Source organism: Varroa destructor, unplaced genomic scaffold (assembly GCF_002443255.2).
Source record: "Varroa destructor unplaced genomic scaffold, Vdes_3.0 BEIS01000007.1, whole genome shotgun sequence".
NCBI lineage: Eukaryota > Metazoa > Arthropoda > Arachnida > Mesostigmata > Varroidae > Varroa > Varroa destructor.
In genome coordinates, this window is record NW_019211460.1 from 32,667,391 (window position 1) to 32,690,269 (window position 22,879).

A 22,879-nucleotide genomic window follows, 5' to 3' on the forward strand; every position below is an offset into this window, starting at 1 on the left:
CCCTGATGTAAGCACCTGTCGTTACGGGCCACCTCACTAGCACCCCATATTTTTCGACTTGATAGCGTTCCAGATGTACTACAGTGTCTTTTAGCATTAAATATAGCATTTCTATTTTATACAAATCGTATATCCGTAGATTAAGATCGATTTATAGAGACACATATCAGTGTGCAGATGCTATATCGAAGTTGCATTGATTACTAAAAAAAAGTATGAAGTTATCTCTGCAAAAGAGATCTTGTTCGAAAGTCTAATAAAGGCAAAATTATAGTGAAATTTTCCATCATTTAGTTACCTATTAAATCTACAATTTAGGGCTAAACAAATTTACTCCATCTAAACCAGCTGTTATAAAAAAAACGGCAACATAGGTATTATATCTATCACTACTTGTATAGCAAATTTTTGTCGTGTAGATCATCATAACGTGGCCTTGAAACAACTCCTAATTTAGTAAGGGCAGCTAATTAAGATTGATCGCATCATATGGATATTCCCGTCGAAAAGACTAAAGATGTTTTGGACTCTTTATTTTTGCTCTAACTTTTTAAATAACCTCACATATTAGAAACTATACTAATTTTGTGGTACCTTTAAGGCAAGACCGGAGGTTAAGCACAAACGTAATTATATTTATTTCGTAGTTGCATTGTGCAACATTTGTGTCCGGTAAGCATATTAGTAATCTTCTTCGTGCCTTATTGTACTCAAAAAGAAATTACGTTGCTTTGTCATCTATATTATTATAGTTACGTAAATACAGTTTTATTGTGATTTGACCTCATACTGGTTTTAATTTCTTAAATACATTTGTGATAACGTGCTTGGTGCCAAGTTGTCATGCATACTTTCGCCCTTCAGTGGCGCTCGCGCTCCCCTTCGCTGTTGTTTTTTAAAGCAGACGACAGCGTGAGGATGTTCGACTGTGCGAAAAGTATAAACAAAAACAAAGTGGGATCTTGTCACATGTGCGGTCCGTAGTATTTTTTTGTTTTGTGTTGCCGTGCTCTTTCACTGGTGTAAATGCGAACGCGAAGGACTAGTTTTATGAATGCAGCACAATGTTAACACAAAAGGTGTTTATACGTAAGACTAAGCGAGGCAATATTCTGAAGATTGTTAGAGAGCACTACCTTCGCGAGGATATTGGCTGCGGTTCGGGAGCATGTTGTAAATGCAACGATAATTGCGCGAAACCTCTGCAAAAAGACTTTAAAAGTGCTAGTGAAGTGGTTAGCTACCCTCATTATGTTGTGCCGGATACGAACATTGTTTTCCATCAGGTAAGCTATTTCTTTTTCAATCAGTTTTCTCAACGGTAAAAGTTAAAGGCAAAAAACAAAGCTCAACGCAAAGCAACTAAGTTATATGACCTTATTCAAGAACTTTAATAGTAAGTAGCTATCTTATATTTATATCGGAAGTTGTATTCAAGAATTATCTTCAATCTACTGCCGGATATATTCCGTAATATCATATTTAAAGACATAATACGTGTATGTGCCTACAAAGCTCAATCTTTTAATGACACAAAATGTATGAAATTTGAAACGTCTTTTTTAATCCGGGTACGTATAGCTTCATTCAAGCAAAATGCTATCTGTATTTAGGCACCAAATAGCCAGTTTGCAGTGCAATAGGGGTATTAATCGTAAATTAATCAGCAATCCTTCATCAGTTTGATTTATCTATTGCCACAAAACTCAATAGCTCTATATGTGAGGTAGTGCAATTCTGACTAATAATTGTTGATTCTATGTTACATTGATCCCAGATGGATGTCCTAAAGGACGATTCTTTCCGCAACGTAATTGTCGCTCAGACGGTGATCCAGGAGTTGCGACATCGTCACGCGCCAGCGTACAATGCCGTCCGAGAAGTCATGGCTAATCAAAGCAGACATTTCCACTGCTTCGTTAATGAACATCATAAGTAAGAACAATTTATACTCTCTGTACTGGGTTGCTGGAAAGATATTGATCATTTCTAAGCCATTGAAGTATTTTTTCGTATTATAAAGTACTACTATGAAACTAAATATGCGTTATGTCATTCGATGACCTAGTACCATTTGTCGAATGACACCATAATCCCATTACAGTAAAACGTCGCCTGTTTCTAGGTGAAAAATTGTGACAGTGATCTTTTACTGTCTAATAAAGTAACTAAATGACTACCATTAAGGAAATTCTGCGGAAATCGAAATAGATTATTGTCTAATTGCAAAACCCGAATATGCGGCGGATGTAATAGAATTTCCTATCCAAGTTCTTTCAATGTTCGCCGGCCAGCTAATATATGTACGTTTTGGCATTCTCATGGTGGAAGGTGACGTCTTATTTATTAACTAGTCTCAACCGATTCTTTTTCAATGCCTTGTTGTAATATTGTTAGTTGTTGACAAGGTCCTAACCAATTTTTTTAGCAGGTGGCAGTACTTCATAATGCACCATTCATTCACAGTTCTGCTAACCCTACAGCCTTACTTCTTTAATTTGCCACAGACTGTAAAACACATTTTTTTAACCTTTATTTGCACGTAATTATTACATATATATATATGCCAAATATAGACTGATAATAAATCAGAGTCAGTACGTTTTCTTTTTAAGCTACATATACTCATTCTCGTGTTTTACCCTCTCTGCCAATTGCGCTCAGGGACACTTACGTGGAACGGCTTCCAGGAGAATCTGCTAATGACCGAAATGATCGAGCCGTCAGGCGTGTTGTCCATTTCCTTCAAAATCATTTCAATGAACAGGGATTGGCCATTAAGGTAGGCATGACCAACGCCGAGATTTGATGTAAGGATGATTTCGTCACGATGTTTTATACTTTGTTTTGCATGAAATATGGAGACTTTTACTGGATGAACGTTGAAGCTGAAAGTAGAGCGTCGTGTATTAACTTTACCTTTTAACGAAGCATTACTAAGCTTAGAACTAGGTCTAAGGAACGTAGAACTATGAAGGTAAAGCATTAATTATAATCAATGTTGTCTTTATTCACGATAGGTCGTCCTTATAACCGATAATCGAGCGTGCTTGGCTTTGGCGAAAAAAGAGGGTTTAACAGCTTTCACCCTCAAGGAGTACGTGGGAGGAATGAATAAGCCGGAACTTTTGGACAAGATTGTTATTGGGCAGGATGGATCCGGAGAGGTACTAATAGTATTGATATAATTGACTGTTTGTCTAGTGCGATAGTTTATTGAGTCCTGCCATTCAATATACAGCGGAGCATTATCTACCATTGTTTAAACAATCTCAACGCGCTAGTAATTCTTTTACAATATCCTCCGCAAGCTGATTATGCACAAGGTAGGCTTACTTGCCAGAGGCCATACGGGTCCTATTTATTGCTGTCACATGAATGCAATTTGCGCTCTTCTTTAACTGATGCGTCAGTTTAATAACTTCTACAAATTACTCACACGGGTTTTAAAGTTAATATCATGTATGGTATTTGTACAGTATACGTTTTATTTTTACCATCTACAGAGCCTTTTCAGCTCTCTCTTAGGGGCCAATAAGATAATTTTTACTATGTTCTAGGGAGATCCTGTAGCCTCAAAGAAGTTTATGTACCCTGAACATCTGACAGCAGCAGCTCTGCAGTCTGGAATAAGAGCTGGACGACTTCGCGCAGGAAAATTCATGGCGTCACGAGAAAATTATCTTGAAGGCTATGTATGTTTTGGAGATGTAGACAATGAAGATGAGGCAGATAGGGTGCTTATACAGGGCCTCATGAATCTTAACAGGTACTTTCTTTAGGTTTTTAGGTTTAGAGATTATTAATGAACATGGTACATTTATTAATGATAATCAAATTTATAATACAGTTGTTACCTCACATGCTTTTAGTACGATTTATTTGTAGTGACAATTGCAGTAATTGGAGAATTCGGTAATTTATTAGTTCTTTTATCCACTTCTGCTCCTGATATGGTTTTTCCGCGTCTAAACGATCCAAGTTTTTTATTATTACTTCTATCAATTTCTATATTGATTTTTTTCATGTTTTGTTAGAAAAGGAACAGCAACAATATTATAAGCAAACCGGCAGTAATTTATATAGCAACTGCTTAATGTGATGTAAGAATCTGCTAAAAAGGAAAATAATATAAATCCATTTGGATGTATTAATGCATTATGGATTAATGCATTTTCTTCTACAATACGACAGTTACAATTGTCTTCTATGATTTATTAATATTTTGGGAATTTTCTTATAGGTCCGTACAAGATGACACTGTTGTAGTAGAGTTGCTAGCCGAGTCCGAATGGGCAACTCCCTCATCCGTTGTACTTGAGGATGAAGTCGAGGAGGCAGATAAGGTCGATGAAGAAGACGACGATGGTGATGAAGCTCGTCGAGAAAGAGCTCTTGAACGGGTCCTGAGGGAAAGTAAAACGGAAAAAGGAGTGAAAAAAATGCCGACAGCAAAGGCTAGTGAACAAAAATCTATTGATCACGCTACAACAGCGTTATAGTTTAACATGCTTCTTCTAAAGACAGTCACTTATGAAAGCAAAAAGCTTAAGCGTACGCCTATTTGGATTTGTGCCCAAATGCGTATGTGTTTGATACATACTGAGATTGTAAGAACTTAATATGAAATTCCTATTGAGAGATTGTTCATTTAGCGGAAGTTTATGCCCTGACATCAAACCACTTATTGTGTCCTGTAGTGCGAATATCATGTTAGTCTCTATAGCATATTTAAATAATAACGTCTCTACTCGACGTTTTTATCACAGTGTTTGTATTTATCTTCAGGTGGTCGGAATCTTGCGACGTAAGTGGCGCCCCTACTGTGGAATCCTTGCTCCTAGCGCAATCAAGGAGGCAACTAAGCATCTATTCGTGCCAGCCGAAAAGAAAATCCCAAAGGTAGGTATACATCGAAAATATCCTGCGACAAGTTTTTCGTTATGAGGATAGGATGCGACAGTTCTTATGTTTACGATCAGTTGGTTGTGCCATTTAAATGTTTCAATAGATGAGAAGAAAACGATATGATGTAGTGTTAAAATCTAGTTCAATATCATGTATCTCTCTGAATTTAGATTCGAATCGAAACACGCCAGGCGCCGACTCTCGCAGGCAAAAGAATTGTTGTCGCCATCGACAGTTGGCCTCGTCACTCAAGGTCGGTGACACAACAAATAGCACATTAATATAATAAAAAATATTTATTTGGCATATTGTTCAGGTGTCTCATTAACCACATTTTGATGTCTATAAATAAGGATGTTAGCTGTATAATGCGACTCTTTCTCACTTAAATGTTTAATATTAGAAAACGAAAAGCCAATGCTTTTTACTCAATTCAACTCACCCTCAAATATGTCATGTTGCTTTGTAGATATCCATTGGGCCATTATGTGCGCACGATAGGAGAAATTGGCGATCGACAAACGGAGAATGAAGTCCTTCTGCTTGAACACGACATTCCGCATCAGCCGTTCTCAACAGCTGTTCTTAACTGCTTACCGAAGATGCCTTGGATAGTCACTTCCGAGGTTAAAAAATATACGTAAATTCACGATATTTAGCAAGAGGGAGACTACGTTAATCGTATCTATCTAGACTATCTCTAGTCATCGAAGAAGTAATCGCAACTTGATGGGTGTCTGTTTTATGTTCTTACAGGACGAAAAGCAGCGTGTAAACCTTCGAGACGTGCCAATTTGCTCTGTCGACCCCCCAGGCTGCACAGATATCGACGATGCTTTGCATGCGCGTCATTTGCCGAATGGAAACATCGAAGTTGGAGTTCATATTGCCGACGTATCTCACTTTATTAGACCAGGAACGGCCATTGACAAAGAGGCCGCGGATCGAGGAACCACAGTTTATCTCGTAGATCAGGTAGACTGCTCGTATAAAACTGCTACGTAAATGCGTAATAATAATTACTAATATTTGTTAGTCATTTACTTTTATTATTCATCAATTTCGATATAGAAAAATAACTTGTACTTTTTCTAAGGAAAACAGAGCCTTTTTAGTTACACTAAACATATAACATGCAAAGACAATCGTCTGCAACTTTGCGATGTCTATGGCAACTGTGTTATTCGTTTATGAAACCACCCTTTTAAATGAATATTCATTAAGACAAAATTCATATAAGGAGCTGTCCATATGAGATGGTCGTCAAATAAGGTTAAGATTTATATCTTTGGTATTTTATTCCGGATATTTGGTGACTTGCGAAAGGGCATGGTGGCTAGGCTAAGATTTTAGTGGCATAACTTATTTCTAACAAGTTAAGCTCTCTCTTGAGAAGAATCATACTTTTCACATTTTATTTTAGCGCATCGATATGATTCCTGATTTGCTCAGCTCAAATCTATGCTCACTTCGTTCCAAAGTTGATCGTTTTGCTTTTTCGGCGATGTTTGAGATGACGCCTGACGCTAAAATAGTATCAACTCACTACCACAAAAGTATAATTCGAAACAAGGCATCACTCACATATGCTGAGGCTCAAGCAATGATTGACGATAAGGGCCGAAATGATGACGTTACCCAAGGTTAGAAAAATATACAGTATTTTCCCTTACATATTTGATGTTAGTTTGAACATCTGTTAGACGCTATATTTACGGTGCAAGTAGTATGGTGTAAAGGTTTTCCCTTAAGCATGCTATCCTTGTAGCTCTATTTTGACAAGGTCAATATATATAGAATAGTGTATCACATTTTCTTTATGACAAATACATACTAGCACTTCACTACGAAAATAGTTATTTATTAACAGGTTCTGTTAAATGTGTTTAAAATTGCGTTTTTAATAACAACAAGGATTCAACAATTGGTGACGCAGCTTTCATACTGCCCTGCTATTAATATTACTTTCGGCTATGTTTTAGGTCTTCGCTTACTAAACGTGTTGGCGAAAAAGTTAAAATCAGAACGAATCGCCAATGGAGCACTGGGTTTGGCGTCAACTGAAGTTCGGTTTCAAATTGATATGGAAACGCACGATCCCATTGACGTGAAGACTAAAGAACTTCTGTAAGTGCCTATTACATAACTATTAGATATGTCATTCTGGATCGGTTAGATGAATACCTAAATTAATCCATAAACACCATGTTACCTAGTGTTACGCTGATGTCTTATTTTGCTATGTGTGTATTTTCCAGAGAAACTAATTCAATGGTTGAAGAGTTTATGTTATTGGCAAACAAGTCTGTGGCTGAACGAATTTATCGTGAATTATCTCATTGCGCCATTCTGCGACGACATCCGATTCCTCCTGTGGGTAACTTTGATCCTCTCGTAAGAGCTGCCGCCACACGTGGATTTACCGTAAAGGTAAAAACAAATAATTTAATTTTAAGTCTTTTACTTTAAATAAGTTGAGCTTAAAAGAGGCGTTTCATCAGCTCGAAGCTTGTAGATAAAGGCTACAGGGGTTCTTGATAGGTGGTAGAAGTTTTACTACAATGCAGATATTAAATTATTCAATTTGCATCATATTTCTTGATTTCACCACATAATACATGCAGCGTTATTTATTAGAATTGTAAATTTCTTTCAATAAAAATTTAACAGTGAACAAACCTGTAGACTACTCATATATATTCTAAATATCTATTACCTTTATAACTAAACAGATAACGTACATTGGTGTTTATGGAGGCGAGGAAGATAATTGCCCTTGTTTGCAAATTTTGACAGACGAAAAATCAAGCCCATTTTAATTTTGCTGATTGACAAATTTCTCAAAGCCTTTCCTGTTTGGCTGAAACTAAAGGTTTGAATTTTCAGCTGTTAACAACCCTTTTTGTTGATACACTTCGTTACATTGATGAAGCCGTATAATGTAATGCGTCACGCGGTTTTGGACGTATAACTACGAATATCCTCAGGAATACATTTTTGAAGTAAAAGCAGAGTTACTAGCGTTCAAAAGCCAGGTTGTCAATGCTGGCAGTGTAAGCATGAGAAATGTTGTTTATCTCAATTTTATCAATAAATTTAAATTAAAAAAACATTGACTGGCCTTTTTAGGTGACAAGTGGAAAGGAGCTGGCTGACTCACTGGATGCTGCAGACGAGCCGAACGATCCGTTCTTTAACACGATGTTACGAATGGTAGCAACGAGGTGTATGACTCAAGCCATATACTTTTGTGCAGGTACGGTCGCCGAAGCCGATTTCCTGCACTACGGATTGGCGTTGCCGTACTACACGCATTTTACTTCACCAATCCGAAGGTAGGTCCAAGCACATCTTGAAATGTGCTGCATTTGTTTAATTCGTAAGAAATAGAGTTATTCCCGTAGCACATAGGAACTAGCGGCTGATCCACACATACACTAGTAAGCAAGCGGTCTGGGATATTATATATGTGTTTAGAGATAATCGCTGTGTGTAGCCTCGTGATACATTTCCATATTACCCGAGTGGACTCAGTTCTTTGCACGCATATTCCTTTTAGATACGCCGATTTGATGGTACATCGTTTACTCGCCGTAACCATATCCGCTGACGCCACCTATCCTGATCTTCTGGATAAGCATCGCTCACAAGTACTTTGCAACAATCTCAATTACCGTCATAAGATGGCTCAATATGCAGGAAGAGCCTCTATGTCACTGTACACACAGGTGGGAATGCCAAATTGATTGTCGTTGTTGTTAATAACAACTCATGCCTCTCAGGTGTGCTTCTATATTCTTGTCAGGTTGTTCTCCGTTTCACATTTATATATGCTGTCATTTTCAGAGATATTTCCGAGAAAAGTGTGCCTATGAAGAGGGCTACATTCTGTTTGTGCGCGAAAACGCCCTACAGATTCTTCTGCCAAAGTTTGGTATGGAATGCACGCTCTATGTAAAAGACAAGCCAGGTACTGCTCAACCAAGAGTTACGATACCTTTCACCTATGATGAGGAGCGCTGCACGCAAGCCGCTAAGGGAGTTGTTCTCCGCCAATTTGAGCGTGTCACAGTTCGTGTTTCACTCGATCGAAGCAATATACAGCACCAAAAGGTCGTCGTGGACTTAGTCGATCCGTTCGTAAGTATCATTTAAATTTTCTTTAGTTTTTTCTTTTAATTTTACTTGAACAAGGCGTTAGAGATTTCAAGGTCCGTTCAAATGTATGAAATAATAGACCTTCGTATTTTATGGACTTGCAACTGTTTTCTTTGCTAGCTTAATATTTCGTAGATCACTGCCATTTAAGGTTTTCATTTCTGTCAAGCATTTCCAAAGCTCTGAAATGAATTGTTGCTCAAATAACGTTTTAATAAATATTAAAATACACTTGTTTTATCTAATGATCTACCTCTTGATTATTTGTAGATTCCAGGGTATAGTATTGAACAGGTGAAGAAAGAAAAAGTTCAGTTTAATGAAGAAAACCCTACTTTGGAAAAGAATCCGGCGAAATCCGAAGCAGCAGCTCGAAAACAGAAGGGAAAAGTCGCAAAAACTAACAAATAATAGCTCAAAAGATCTTCATGGAGAAACGTTTACTATTTCTCCTGTATCTGACTATGTATATACAAGCACACTCGTATTTCTTATACATTTCTATTATATATATCGAAGTAACGATATATACCAATGATGTCATAAGAATAATGTTTGTATTAATACTGCTGTTTTTGTTCTAAGAGCATTTCTATCCCAGTTATGAATTAGAATGGTGCCGATTATCCAATGATCCTCAAAATATGCGACCCATTATTTTTGGACGGTACATATGTCATAGTCGATGATACGATAGTAAAAACGTTAGGTGAGGATACTTATAATTACTGGACTATTTAAGAATTTTATGTTTATGGTTAATGTAAGAATGATGTTTCATTTTGTTTTTGATTATAATAATAACGCAGTCGCAATCCTGGTGTGCTTTATGTGAAGCTTTGTTTGTTCAACAACTGTCACTTAAATATATTTTTTAAATATATTTTGCTTAAAATATATTTTGCTGGAAATGACATACTACTACAATCGAACGGTAGTATTCTGGATTCAGGTCCCAGCTGAGTAAAATGGGATCTTCTCGGGAGAGTGAGTGTGAGTTCAAAAGGTCCTTTTTGTATGCAATTATTTAAGCTCACTATTTGAACGTTTGTAAACGGAAAAATGCTCTATTGCTTATAGGTAAGAACACAAGTGATATGTTCTGCTCTCGTACCTATTTTTGTAATAAATTGAGCTAATTTAAGTCAACGTTTTTTTATTCAAAAAAAACAAGGTTGTGACGCAAGATATGTATAGGTAGGCATTAGATTCGTTTATCGCAAAATAAGTCAGATTATATCTAGGAATATTATTAGTGAAAGTGTGACACAGTGTGATTTAAAAAAAACAGCGTAAAAGTGCGATTTCTATAGTAATGTTTTACCGCTTTTACTAAAATGCTGAGTCACCCACGGGAAAATCTGAATGATTAATCACTAATGGAAGAATGATTATGAAATATTTTTTTATTTCTATATGGTGTTTTTGTGGCATTACTTAAGATTACAGGTTTAACTTCTGGATATCAATAGATCGTTAATGTGGTAAGGACAGTGTTGAAAGATATAACGGATAGGACTGATTCATGATTTATGTGTAAACCCGCGTTATGTAGCTTATGTACGCGCTGGTTGCTTGCCAATCACTCTTGCCACATATGTAAACTTATTAGTCCTATACTAAAATCATACGCTGTAAATATAACCTTTCTGCAAATAGTGGGAAAAAAAAATAGGATATAATAACTGAACCAGTGGTAATTTTTTAATTATCAATATTTTTAGTACAAGGAAATCTATCGATATTCAATATTAAATCCGGCTCGCCAGAATGAAAAGGGCTAAAAAGCTGATGCGCTAGAGTAGTGTTTTTATTCTTCACACATTTTTATTTTATATACGTGTTTTCGTTCAAAGCACTTATTTTCTAACATATAGCACTTTTCTGCTACGTTCCAGCCGCATCAAGGACCAGCAAAACAATCATTATTTAACCCTCTCCCCTAAATGGACTTACAGTAGACGCTATGTTACTAAACAGACAAACTGATAAATCTTGCTTGGCCGCCGTCGGTACATGGTTCCGGCATAATGTACAGTTTGGAGGAAGATGAATAATAATTAAGAAGTTGTTAGTGTCCTCAGTGAGACATCGTTAAAGTACCTTCGTTTGTGAAGGACGTTTTTATGAGAAAAAATAAATAGAAAGACCCTTTGCACAACGTTACTCATCATGGACACATCCGGATGCAAGCATCTGTTTGACGGCACTCGAATGCTCACCTCGTTTCATTAGTTCGGTATAAGCGGACTGCACGAACTACCTTCCAGCTATGTCTGAGGTGATCCACCTTTCTTTTACCTAAAATAAAATCATTTCCGTCTATATTCAAATTGACAGTGAATTTATGAAAGAATGGATTTGCATGCGAGAGCAAACGTCATGAATGGCGTTATTCATTAAACTTAATGATCACATCATCTGTAACTTGTAATTGGCACTGATCTGCTTCAAAACGAGTTCGCAACATCTAATTGGGTGCGAAAGACCTTCGAGCCTTCGTATAGTTTCATAAAATGCCTCATTCGTGGAAGAAACCAAACATAGCTATGTCATTGGGAAAGGCGTTTCACTTTACCCCAGCCGATCTTCCCGATATACAAAAATATTCTAAATTGCTGTGCAGATTCCTTCACGAACATCAGTGGCTAATCGACGCGTTCGTCCTTGATTTTTTTCTGTGCAAGCATTGGCAGTATATTCCCCGCGGATGGAGCTCCCTGCTCGACAAAGTGACTATTCCACAAATTGCTTGCTTTCTTGAGGGTCAACCCAGATTTCCAAGCAAGGTGCCACCGCTTTCGTTTTTCGCGTTTCTGAGATTATGTAAAATACTACCAATGGGCCGTCGATCAGTAGTTTGTTCTACACGGGCTGAAATGGACAACTACGCCTTTGAGGACACTCGCTACTCTCTGACCACTGCCTTTAAGCGCCATATGAAGGGTAAAAAACGCCACGAAATCGGTCGGCTCGCCAAGTTGGCGGCCGGTTTATTCGAATCGCAAGGCAGCACTGACAGTAAAGGCGTCACGCACGTTCTAGATGTTGGCGGCGGTCAGGGCCATCTATCGCGGCTTCTAAGCTTCGGCTATGGGCTGCGTGTGGCCACGCTCGATGCGGAGGGTGCGCTTGTAGACAAGGCGCAGGTGTTCGATGGCAAGGTAACTAGAGATTTGGGACGGGCCAAATATCGAGAACGTCTGCGGCCGGGCTTTGTCACGCAGGAGTTTCTACCACCGGTTCACCTCGAGAGAACAATCGGAGTAACCACAGCTGCCGAGGATGTCGAGTTTGTCACACGCACAGCATGGAAGGATCCGACTGTGCAGTTTGGTTTGATTGGCCTCCACACTTGCGGAGATCTTGGACCCACCATGTTTCGACTGTTTCGCGAAAGTCCTCAAGTAAAAGCACTCGTATCGGTTGGCTGTTGTTATCACAAAATTCATCATCTATATCCGCTAAGTGATACGCTTTGCAGTGAACAGCTAAGCTACGAGGCCAAGGAGGTGGCGTGCCACTCGATTGAGACCTACATTAGAAAGCTACTGGAGGAAGACCCTGAGAAAGGACGTCTTCACTCATTTCGAGGCGCTCTTGAAGTGCTAATCGACCGATACAATCCGGAATTAAAACACACAGCTCTTGCTAATGTTAAGTACACAAGCGGGTTGACGTTTGAAGAGTACGCGGTCAAGGCGCTGAAAAAGGTCAACCACGTAATTCCTGAAGAAGAGTTCAGCTCGGTAGAAATTGCCGGATACCTGGACCAGTGGATGCACGTGGCGACCTTTTTCGCGTTGCGATTATGCATCGCTCCGGCGATCGAAAGCCTGCTACAGATGGATCGAATAATGTATTTGCTCGAAGCTGGTTTCGATGTTGATTACGTGCCACTGTTCGAGCCAACAATATCACCCAGATGCCATGTTATCGCTTCTATAAAGAAGTAAATCTTACTTATCTATATAGAATATGAGCAAAGCTATTTTAATAATCGGATGCCTCAAATTCCCATATATTTTTGTAATAGGACATAATCAGTTTTTAGAGGGTGCTGACGTCACGACCAGAAATCTAGGGAACAATGTGCCTGGTACGAGCTGATTAGCTAATGGGAGGAAGTACGAGCTACGGAGTAGATTTTAATAAATATATGTATACGATATTTATTTAATTAAACGAACGTGGTTAACACCACAGGAATTGTTTCCATATGTAAAAAATGTCTAGTGACTACATTATGTTGAAATAATTGAAAGCTCATGTGTGAGGGTTTGTCTGGCAGTCAGTCTAAGTGGAATTAGTATAACAGGGGTATAACATAATTGAATAAATATTAATGATATTCTTGCATTTTGTGTTGACGTTTGCTATTCAAAAATATTTGTTTGTTGCTCTTCAGTTGTTGTTTCTTGGTAATGTTGTTTTTTACAATATAACTAGTCGTCAGATGCTGAAAAAGAGCGACATCATATTACCATTTCAGTATTAAATTACAAATAAAGCGGAAAGTACAGATTACAAAATTAAAGAGGGTGTATGGCATATATATGCTGTACACAGTACTCAACAATTCTATTGATTTTGTCCTGTTGATTTGCTAATCACTGGTTAGCGCTAAATGATTTCGTACTTACGTAAAACCTCGACTGAACATCATCATATGAAGATAACCTTATATATCTGATTCCAATAAAAATAAAAATGACATTTTCACCAATAAGCTTGCGAGCGTTATTCTTGTTTGGTTTTTGTTCACTCTCTCTTCCTGTTCGAGGTACATCGAACTCTTTGCTGTATACGGATAATGTGATATTCTTGAAGAATTCGGAGCAACGAGCTCGGCTCGGTGCCCTTATCGAGGATCTGACTACGACGGGCCGGAGACAGCTGAACGAGGCCAGCCTCAAAGAGTTAAAGAAGATAGCTCGGTGGGTTTCTAAAAATGTCGGTAGGGTATATGTATATATATATATATATTCTTCTTTTAATAACTTTGAGACCATTGTAGGGCAGTAGGATATCTACAACTGATTTTGTTTTAGCCTTTATCTTGCAATTGCTTATTTTTGATAGCTATATTAGTAGATAATTAAGCGATGGTTGTCATCTCGGGGAAATGAGAATGGAGAACCGTGTCCTAACTTCCATCTCGGTTGTCATTCAGGTTAGGCAACTGCGTTAGCAGACTGCCTAATAGTAATTTCAAACGGTAAACCTAAAACCATAAAGAGTTCCGTTTAATAAAATATAGTTTTATTTTGATTAAAATATCTATCTTGCAGTGCACTTGTTTACAATTCAATGATCTGACTTAGATTTCTTAGTTTCTACTTATGGCAAGCTAACGAGGCTTGGTTAGCACATGCTTCTAAAGATTTAGTCTGCATGACTGTAGCCGGGTAATTAAGCTATACATCATAAAATAAATGTTAGTTTACAATAAGGATCATGGCATTTGGGCTTATTTGTGCAGAACTTCGGATGATCACATCCGACACGTCTTCTATCTGTTAAGCACCCAACTTGAAAAGGATCATGCCGAGATCAGGCTGTCAGCCGTTCAAATCATCGATCAGCTTTTCAGACGGTCCCATCTGTTTCGCACAATTTTACTCGACAAATTTCAGGTATGATAAATCAAGATGATAATATTACATGTACGTAATTGAGGTCGTCTCAGTCAAACCGAACAGCAAAAACCGATGCAATTTAACGCCGCAACTGCAAAACATGCTAGAGCACGTACATGAACTAACAGACCTCTACGTTTCTGTCGTTTTCGTTTGTTCTCTATGGATAAGGTAAAAATAATTTATTTAGTTACAGTCCCAGTACAAAAAAAAACACGCGAAACTCTGACTGAGGCTGGATATCGGCAATGCCTTTCCTCACATATCCCATAGCGCCGACTTCTTATTTAAAAAAAAGTTGGATTGGACTTGAATTATTACCTGCTTGTAACTAATTTTATGTACTGTGTATTGCTTCTACTAAAGGCACAGACACATAAGCTTCGTGATTAGCTTATTGAAATGTATTATTTTTTGATATGTCGGTTGGCTCACGTCGTGCATCAGATGTTTTTAGAGCAGACCGTGGAGACAGATCGCGACAATCCTCTACCCCCGCCGAAAAGCGCTGCTAAAGAGCTTAAAATGATGACACTTCGTTTGGTGCAAGAGTGGCACAACGAGTTTAAGAGTGGATATAAAAGTCTCACGCTTGCGCTAAATTACCTGGAAAACTGTCAACGCGTTGAATGGAACTTTGTTCAAAGACAGGCTGAGACTGCAGTGACAAGTCAAGCAGACATCACAGGCAGACGCTATCGCGAGAACATTCAGGTGAGGAACAAGCCGCGTTTAATGTAAGATGGGTGCTGCGAGGTCAGGTAAATATAGAATAAATATGACTTGATTGGTTCCATGTTCTGTCCTGTAGAGTATTGTAGACGCAATATCAGTCATACATTTTTTTAAAGTGTAAAATAAACTACAGTAGAATTAGCACATCTAAAAAGCCAGACTATAAAGATGTTTGTTTTTTTTATGTTCTTTTAGGCCGAACGAGCTAGAGTAATATGCGTCGAGGTGGATAATCAAAAAGATGTTCTTGAAGGAAATATCATCGAACTTGAAAACTGTATTCAACTTTTGCTTCCATCAGTTGATGATCCATTTGAGGTTTATATCATATTATGTATTTTACATATTGATCTGTCTGTGAGGTCTCTTCAAAGTAAAAACCTGGTGATTATGAATATCAGATTAGTTTTAGTTTATTTAATAAGCCGCGATTGTGACTTAAATGTATTATTTCCTAAATATTTCAATATTTTGTATTAAGCTTCTTCATTCATAGTTGATAGCTATACCGTACCGGGCTTACGTATGTAAGTCGACTTACGTAATGCGACGTTTAGTATACAAAGTGTTTGTTATACATCGATATATGTAGGTGGCAAAGTAAAAAAGCGTTTGTGGTATTAAAAAAAACACATTGCTCTCTAGGTTGTGTCATCTCAGGCTGACTTAAATAAACCGGGACCCAGTAACGATGCGCCCGGCAGTCGCTCGGACAGACTGCGGTTACGGGGTATACCAGCTAACTTCAACTTGGTCGTTGAAGTGGATCGCACCGTGCGAATAATGGAGGGCCCAGAAAACACCGATATAATAGCCAATCTTAAGGAGTTCAGTCAGATGTTAACGGATAAACATCTACCTCTCGTTCAGAAGTGGTTAAAGGTAATGAACGTTACAATCTTTCTATAACCTCTACTTGCTTAGGCATCTGCATAGATCCATAATCTTGAATGACGTCTGGAGCTAGACGAGCCTGATACGCGTTGTGCGATTAAAGGAATTGAGGAACGACTCCGCCCCTCCTCTTTTTTATATCATTTGTTTTCTATTTTTAAATACTGGCATACATTGACTTAATAAAATATAAGTGCCAATTACGTGAAAGAAGAGCTATTCAGTTGATTTTATTTTGCACCAAAATATGTTGACGATAACAATAGGTTGTTTCTGTTTATGCTGTTGTCGTAGTTACACCTGGTTATGTCTCTAAATCGATAATGTCTATCACAGATTCATAATATATGTGTAGTAACCTAAGATTCGTTGTATTTTTACACTTTGTGTAACTATTCAATCTTCTTTGTGCAATACATATTATGATTTCTTTATTGATACTTGGAACTAAGGTAAAATAATATTTATTTTTATTAAAAAATATGGATCATTGAGTAATATTATAATGGGGCGTTTCCCATGTTATGTGCAGTTATGGCATCGAAATGTTGTAAGCCTAGACTAGGACATTGATTTACGGGTATTGCCCTGTACGTCATGTCTATCGAACAATAACTAAATTGTAAATTGTAACTATGAAGTATAAAAACACTAATGCAGATTATATAAATATTAGAGTAAACAATAATATAATATTATAATAACAATAATATAATAATAAATAAATAACAAAGTGTTACCATTATATTCGGATATAAATAATGTAAGTTACTGTATGCATCTTTTGGTACTAAGTAACAGTCGAGCAAATCGTCTATATGACGTGGTTAGCATTGCTGTTCTTTTGCTCTTGTAGAATGAAGGTATATTTTCTTGTTCCTTGTTCTTCCAATTTGCTTCTCACCATGTACATTTGTACATTTGCAACCGTAGTCATCATGAACTTTACAGGCTCAAGGGCACTACTCTCTGTAGAGGATTGGGACAAATTACAATGTCATCATGAGCCCCTGGTTCTATTTCAAATCCTTGCCAATTTATTTTGAACATTAAATATCGTGAGCATACTTACCAGTATAGAAGTGACTTTTACTTTGAAGGTTTCCTGTTTTTATCCAATTGATTTCTCGAGTTCCGTTCAATTCGAGCTATCAACAACTGTATGTGTTGCACTTTGGCAACGTGTGCATTACTCTAACTAGGCAGCGAAGAGAAATCAGCACGGAATGATCTCTGATCGATGGCATATTTGTTATCCGCTTGGCACTCGTAATTTCCTGAGTCCATCTGGCGCGCTGGATCAATTTCTAGTTTGGATTTAATCCTATTCTCTTGCTGTTGCCATTCCGAGATCTGAAAGGTAGACTGTTAGACAAGTGCTTTTATTATCATCATCGCAACAGCAATAGTATTATGACGGTAATAGACAGATCCTTTAATTAGCAACACTCTGAAAGTCGCTTTTCTTCATGTGTTAAGATACCTGAGAATATGGATGCGCTTGCAGTTCCACTCCGTCTTTGAACCAAGTTATTTTCGGTCGCGGCAGACCCTTTGCAACGCACACAAAAACAATCTTGTGCCCCAGGAAAAACTCATAATCGAAGTGAGATGCTTTTTCTATAACCGCTCCCTGTAAATAATGCGATGAGTAATTTTGCAATTATTGTGCACCGGGAAGTTCAATTCAGCTATTCATGTTATAGTCAGACAGGTATATAGCATTTAGCAAGTTACTCATAATCGGGTTAAGGGCCTATCGTAGAACTATGCTCTGTGGTACGCAATTTTTTTTAGCAGAAAACACGAAACTTTTGTGATCTTACATTTGGGTTGTCGTAGTAATCCTTTCTTTTCGTATTCTGGAAGAAGATAAATCTCGAACTTCCCGAGCCTTTCCGAGAACGACCTCTTCCTCGCCCCTTGGCGCTTCCTACAAGTTGAATGGCTGCCAGAAAGATCAGGGCGGTCACAGCCAAACCGTATAACGGGCGCATTATAGCACACTTACAGATATTTAATCACCGTAAAATATGGAGATACCTGGTGCTGAGCATTCACTGTTTCTGCTGAAATGGTCAATAATATTCTTAGAATGCGTTATGCATGCGAAGGCCGAGATTGTAGCTATTCGCAAGTACTGATCTTTGACACCATTCCAAGTACTTAGAATAAGGCGATCATCTCTTCGTTAAGAATACGTCGATATGGGCAGTGCTTGCGTGCCCTCTAGCAATACTTCTTTTGCAATCAACGGTTATACTCCTTACAGCCTGTACACTCTGCGAACGGATTGTCACCCATTAGGAGAGTGTTTTTTGTCGCGTTGACGTACATCTTGATTAGTGCTGCGCCGAACAAAGGTAAACAGCTTCATCTGCGTGCTGACTTGGGTCTTCTTGTCTACGATGGTTAGAAACAGCGAGATATTTTTCTTATACATGCCTTCCGTGGAGGCTGACGGTAGACTGAGGTACCTGTGGCACTTGTGAGACTCGGGAGCAGGTCAGAGGCCTCTTCTTTTGAGACTGTTTCTATTGCCCCAAAATTACTATCACCAGGTGAGAAAAGGTTCGATGAGCTTCTGTATCTCTGGCAGATTCACTGCATGCATGCGATATATTGCCAAATGTTTTAATATCGGTTACATGAAGCAACATGATCGATGTAAATGTGACGTTGAGATTGAAGAAATGAGTACCTTTCACCAAAAGACCGAGACAAATAGTGACAACATACAAAATAAAAATATAATATCTGATAACATGTTTATTATGTATCCACAGTGTAGACCCGATTTCTCTGACATTTTGCGTAATATATTGTACGATTCAAAATCGGCCAGCCGATCTGGAATTAGAATCAAGATCCATTTAGGAATTCACTACCGAAATATGTTAGCTCCAGATCCAAGAGGGCTGGCTGATTGTTGTTGTCGTTGTTTCCCTATGTAATCAACATCAGGTCAGTCTTTTAGCAAGGGATGATGGCAATTTTATAGCCACTGTCGTCACTCTAAAGAGAGATCCTTGTATCCGTTGGGGATTTTTGCAGACGTTGAGCAAGCTCCACGGCGCATCGACTTATCACATAAAGTACTTGATCGATCTCAAAGAGAAAATGGAACGCCTTAAATGTAAACTGAATGATCTAAAAATCGAAACTCCAGTGCGTACAACAGGGCAGGGAGGAGATACCTCAGACGAAGATGATGACTTTGAAGAGGTGGAGCAGAAGGACATCGAGACATTGATTCCATCCCACAGAAGAGAGGAATATGGTTAGTTGTTAGAATCATCATGATTACTTTTTGGACGTTGACGAATAATCCGTATTGACTTGTGTCGGTATATTGCTTTCTGGTGGCTTCAAGACAACAGTAAAACTTAGAAATTCATACACCTAGTGTCTGTCGCTTATTGAACATGTGTTAATATTGATTTGATAACATTTAGGTTACTATTTAATTTAGTATTGATTTCTTAATTGCTTACCGGTAGGTCTCAAGCCAATCTCAGAAAAACCACCACTTCAAGCAAAACGGAATGTTATCGATGAAACTACGGATCCGACCTCAAGGGCAGCCCAATATAAAAAGATCGTGGAGAGGTACTCTCAACAAGCTAAGCGAAAGCGAATTGCAGAATCTAATTCGTTGTTGGAAGCACCAAATCATTATAAAGATAAAGCAGCATCGTCATCACGTCAGGAAAGTAAACCCGTCACAAGCAAATCTGATGCACCGACTGAAGAAAGGTTATCAAAGTTCATGGGAATAACAACCAGTTCTGTTAGTGAAGGTACTAAAGGCAGTACTGCACATAGTTTCAAGAATGATCGACCCAGAGCGAAAGAATTTCCGCCAGAAACGGCTATGGGTGACCAAAATGCCAAAAAGAATAACCGCAAGGATCAACTGCTAAAGAGGGCCCCCAAAGTGAACTTCGACATCGATCTCATTCATTGGGAGGATGAGAAGCTTGAGACCGCTGTTCAGGTTTGTTACAGATTATCCTTGTTTACCCACTAATAAATGCTGATATTATACTATTTCCCTGTTTATTAAACTCATTTAGATCGGATTTATACTATTACTATTTTTTTTTTATAGGTGATTCCGTTTGAATCCCACAATGGCTTTCATAAGCCTCGTGATGACGACCAGATCAGCGCTCTACAGAGGATGGCTGGTGAAGCGAGACTTCGAGAAAGAAAAATTGACTTTAGTGGAACATTTGAGCCAGTCCGGTGGAGCTGTAGAGCCCCACTGCCATCAGGGCGGTTGTGCCCTCGGCAGGATCGGTACAAGGTAGACAATATAATTAGGCTACATTTTATTTTACAACGTTGGCATTTTTAACAATATAATAAGACACAACGCCATTATGAAATTCTAGAACCTTTTCTCTTACCTTTATTTTTAGAGGTCAATTTTGTTTGCTCGAATGCATTTAGGTTTAAATAATGTATTCTAAAATCGATGAATATGCTTTGACCTCTCGTTTGTAGTGTCCGTTTCATGGTCCAATTATTGCCCGCGATAAAGTAGGAAAAGCCAGCAATGACGAAGGTGCAGCTGACAGTCCTTCAACTTCTTCGGGTGACATGACGTCACGATCGGGTCTTTTAGATTGGCAAGACCCAGGGTTGCTACGGGATATAGAAGCTCAAACTGGCATTGATCTACGAATGCCTCCAAAAAGGGGGACTGGCCAAAAAAAGAGAAAGGTAGAAAAAGGAGAAAGTAAAAGTATGATACTAAATAGATTATGTAAAGCACTACATGTTTCTAGCATACTAACTTGCACAGATTTATTTTGGTGCATGCATGTAGGGGTGTCTCGCAAAGATGTATACTAGAGTTAAAATAATGATAATAAAATGTGTTATCAATTCACTTGTGCTTTTCAGAAAAAGGGTGGCCTTACAGATGTGAAAAAAGAAGAAAACACCGCCCGGCGAAGATTAGAGAGAAAAGTCTTTAATAAGTAAGTAAAACATCGATTCTGTTATTTCACACGCTCAGAAATATAATTATTATGCAAGCTAACGTCTAATATTAGCTTTGGTTTAGTATCTGCATTTAATTTAAAAATACTATTAACATTAAAGTAAAAAAAATAACTGACAATAAATATGCTGCATGAACCTATGTGCCTTGCTTCAAGTAAGATTGGTTTTTATCGTTATTAATACTTACATAATCTCATTCAGCTGTATATGCTTTATCTCCATCGCTCCCATTGTAAACAATATATATTGTCATATGAAGGCTAATATTTCGCGGTTTGACGTATCGCATTGTTTCAAAAGAAATGGCTGCAATATATGAACAAGTATTGTTTATTAACAGTGAATTCTTTTGTTAATGTTAATATGAATTTTTATGTTAACAGGTCATCAGTGATGCGAGTCGCAGCCACCCTGGATGCATTAGATAGCCGAAAATACGACGATAAATTTGGGGACCAATGGAATTACACTTAAATATAAAACTCACTTCCAAAAAATAAAACTCACTCGCAGTAGATTTTTTGGAAGTTCCTATGTACAAACAATTTATAATTATGGCTTTCATAAAAAACTGATAGTAATTTTAGTAAATCTATGTTCATCCATGTCAGTGTATCAGGTAGAACCCTTGCATGATGATGAGGAATATGATTTCTAGGCAGGCCTATTTGTATTAAGCTAATAAGTACATAGTAGTAATTTCAGCTTATTATTCTTCTTCTTTAGATTTTGTTCATTGACATTCAAGTGTTATATACCGGTCTTTACCTTCTAAGCTCGCCGTCATCGTCTTGTTCGGTTGAAGCGGACCCAAATGTGCTTTAGGATGTTCTTGAATTTATTTTAAAAAGGGGTATATCGGGTAGTGAAAAGCAAAATGTTCGATGTCTCCTATTTGTTTCCGATCCAAGTCAAAAAATTGCAGAAACAACACAGGGTCGACGTCTTCTGCACAAAAAGGATGCTATAGAGGATAATATTGCTCAAAAGTGACTTACTTGACTAATATAGTATTTTCAATCTAGACAATGCGCTTACCTCGATTTTTCAAACTTGTCAACGAGTAATTTGCGCATTTACAAAAAACTCATAAATAATAAACCCAGATAACCACTAAATGTTTTTTAATAAACTTCATATACTAACCATAGACTCAGTTAACCTTTCAATATCAGGGAGAGATTTTAAACAAACCAGGTATCGAAAGTTTTGTGTTTTGTCAGCCATCATACCCATCTTAGATGAAAAGGTTTGTGATTTGGGCAAAACAGTTCTCTAGCATGGATCTTGTAGACCATAGAAAAAAGCTTTTAGAAAGTATAAAACACTTGATAAACAATAAATAAAAAAGCAATTAACAAAAGTAAGCACGTACCAATAAAATATCCACATGTTTATAGACTGTTTTGTTCAGTTCAGTTGTCCACTATTAAAGCCATGGTTGGCCGTTAAATAAATGCATATGGATGTCGCATTTACAGGCATATTTGTATGTTTCGTTATTCGCCTAATTGTAACAAAAGGATTCCATT

The 22,879-nt window shown here is 37.8% G+C and overlaps 4 protein-coding genes across 6 annotated transcripts; 3 read left to right on the forward strand and 1 right to left on the reverse strand.

The window, feature by feature from the left end:
* The first annotated feature begins 927 nt into the window (after positions 1-927).
* On the forward strand, positions 928-10,210 carry Dis3 (exosome complex exonuclease RRP44-like protein Dis3). Its single transcript, XM_022814005.2, has 17 exons — positions 928-1,286; positions 1,778-1,935; positions 2,665-2,782; positions 3,021-3,167; positions 3,561-3,769; positions 4,244-4,457; positions 4,789-4,902; positions 5,079-5,161; positions 5,378-5,534; positions 5,665-5,883; positions 6,332-6,551; positions 6,891-7,035; positions 7,167-7,338; positions 8,038-8,243; positions 8,468-8,636; positions 8,755-9,048; positions 9,337-10,210. Exons 1-17 carry the CDS (start codon positions 1,065-1,067, stop codon positions 9,475-9,477), a joined length of 2,988 nt encoding a protein of 995 aa, XP_022669740.1. The 5' UTR covers positions 928-1,064; the 3' UTR covers positions 9,478-10,210.
* A 692-nt stretch (positions 10,211-10,902) lies between these two features.
* On the forward strand, positions 10,903-22,833 carry LOC111253869 (UV-stimulated scaffold protein A-like). Its single transcript, XM_022814007.2, has 12 exons — positions 10,903-11,347; positions 13,897-14,003; positions 14,549-14,702; positions 15,153-15,419; positions 15,636-15,758; positions 16,086-16,322; positions 19,389-19,614; positions 19,835-20,331; positions 20,446-20,643; positions 20,844-21,062; positions 21,246-21,322; positions 21,731-22,833. Exons 1-12 carry the CDS (start codon positions 11,339-11,341, stop codon positions 21,819-21,821), a joined length of 2,205 nt encoding a protein of 734 aa, XP_022669742.1. The 5' UTR covers positions 10,903-11,338; the 3' UTR covers positions 21,822-22,833.
* On the forward strand, positions 11,344-13,795 carry LOC111253870 (methyltransferase-like protein 25B). Its single transcript, XM_022814008.2, has one exon. It carries the CDS (start codon positions 11,583-11,585, stop codon positions 13,020-13,022), a length of 1,440 nt encoding a protein of 479 aa, XP_022669743.1. The 5' UTR covers positions 11,344-11,582; the 3' UTR covers positions 13,023-13,795.
* Positions 16,535-19,353, reverse strand: LOC111253871 (immunoglobulin domain-containing protein oig-4-like). 3 transcript variants are annotated; one of them, XR_015317835.1, is made up of 4 exons: positions 18,161-19,353; positions 17,818-17,967; positions 17,407-17,699; positions 16,535-17,303 (listed from the first exon to the last, which is right to left on the reverse strand). XR_015317835.1 is itself a non-coding variant. In XM_022814011.2 (3 exons), the coding sequence occupies exons 1-3, from the start codon at positions 18,329-18,331 to the stop codon at positions 17,529-17,531; spliced, it is 480 nt and encodes a 159-aa protein (XP_022669746.1). In that variant the 5' UTR covers positions 18,332-19,353; the 3' UTR covers positions 16,535-17,528. The 3 variants fall into 3 exon arrangements, 2 of the variants coding, with proteins under 2 accessions (XP_022669746.1, XP_022669744.1); XM_022814011.2 differs by having other exon boundaries at positions 16,535-17,687; XM_022814009.2 differs by having other exon boundaries at positions 16,535-17,699.
* Positions 22,834-22,879: the final 46 nt, after the last annotated feature.

Excerpts from the sequence above, each read along its gene's own strand:
- Dis3 (XM_022814005.2), top strand. The coding sequence starts at position 1,065 with ATGTTAACACAAAAGGTGTTTATACGTAAGACTAAGCGAGGCAATATT. Across the intron at positions 4,458-4,788 it reads AAAAAATGCCGACAGCAAAG|GTGGTCGGAATCTTGCGACG; the intron begins GCTAGTGAACAA and ends ATTTATCTTCAG. Across the intron at positions 7,036-7,166 it reads GTGAAGACTAAAGAACTTCT|AGAAACTAATTCAATGGTTG; the intron begins GTAAGTGCCTAT and ends TGTATTTTCCAG.
- LOC111253869 (XM_022814007.2), top strand. Across the intron at positions 14,004-14,548 it reads GAGTTAAAGAAGATAGCTCG|AACTTCGGATGATCACATCC; the intron begins GTGGGTTTCTAA and ends TTATTTGTGCAG. Across the intron at positions 19,615-19,834 it reads CCACAGAAGAGAGGAATATG|GTCTCAAGCCAATCTCAGAA; the intron begins GTTAGTTGTTAG and ends GCTTACCGGTAG.
- LOC111253870 (XM_022814008.2), top strand. The coding sequence starts at position 11,583 with ATGCCTCATTCGTGGAAGAAACCAAACATAGCTATGTCATTGGGAAAG.
- LOC111253871 (XM_022814009.2), bottom strand. The coding sequence starts at position 18,331 with ATGCGCCCGTTATACGGTTTGGCTGTGACCGCCCTGATCTTTCTGGCA. Across the intron at positions 17,968-18,160 it reads ATTACTACGACAACCCAAAT|GGAGCGGTTATAGAAAAAGC; the intron begins GTAAGATCACAA and ends CATTATTTACAG. Across the intron at positions 17,700-17,817 it reads AAGCGCATCCATATTCTCAG|TCTACCTTTCAGATCTCGGA; the intron begins GTATCTTAACAC and ends CTTGTCTAACAG.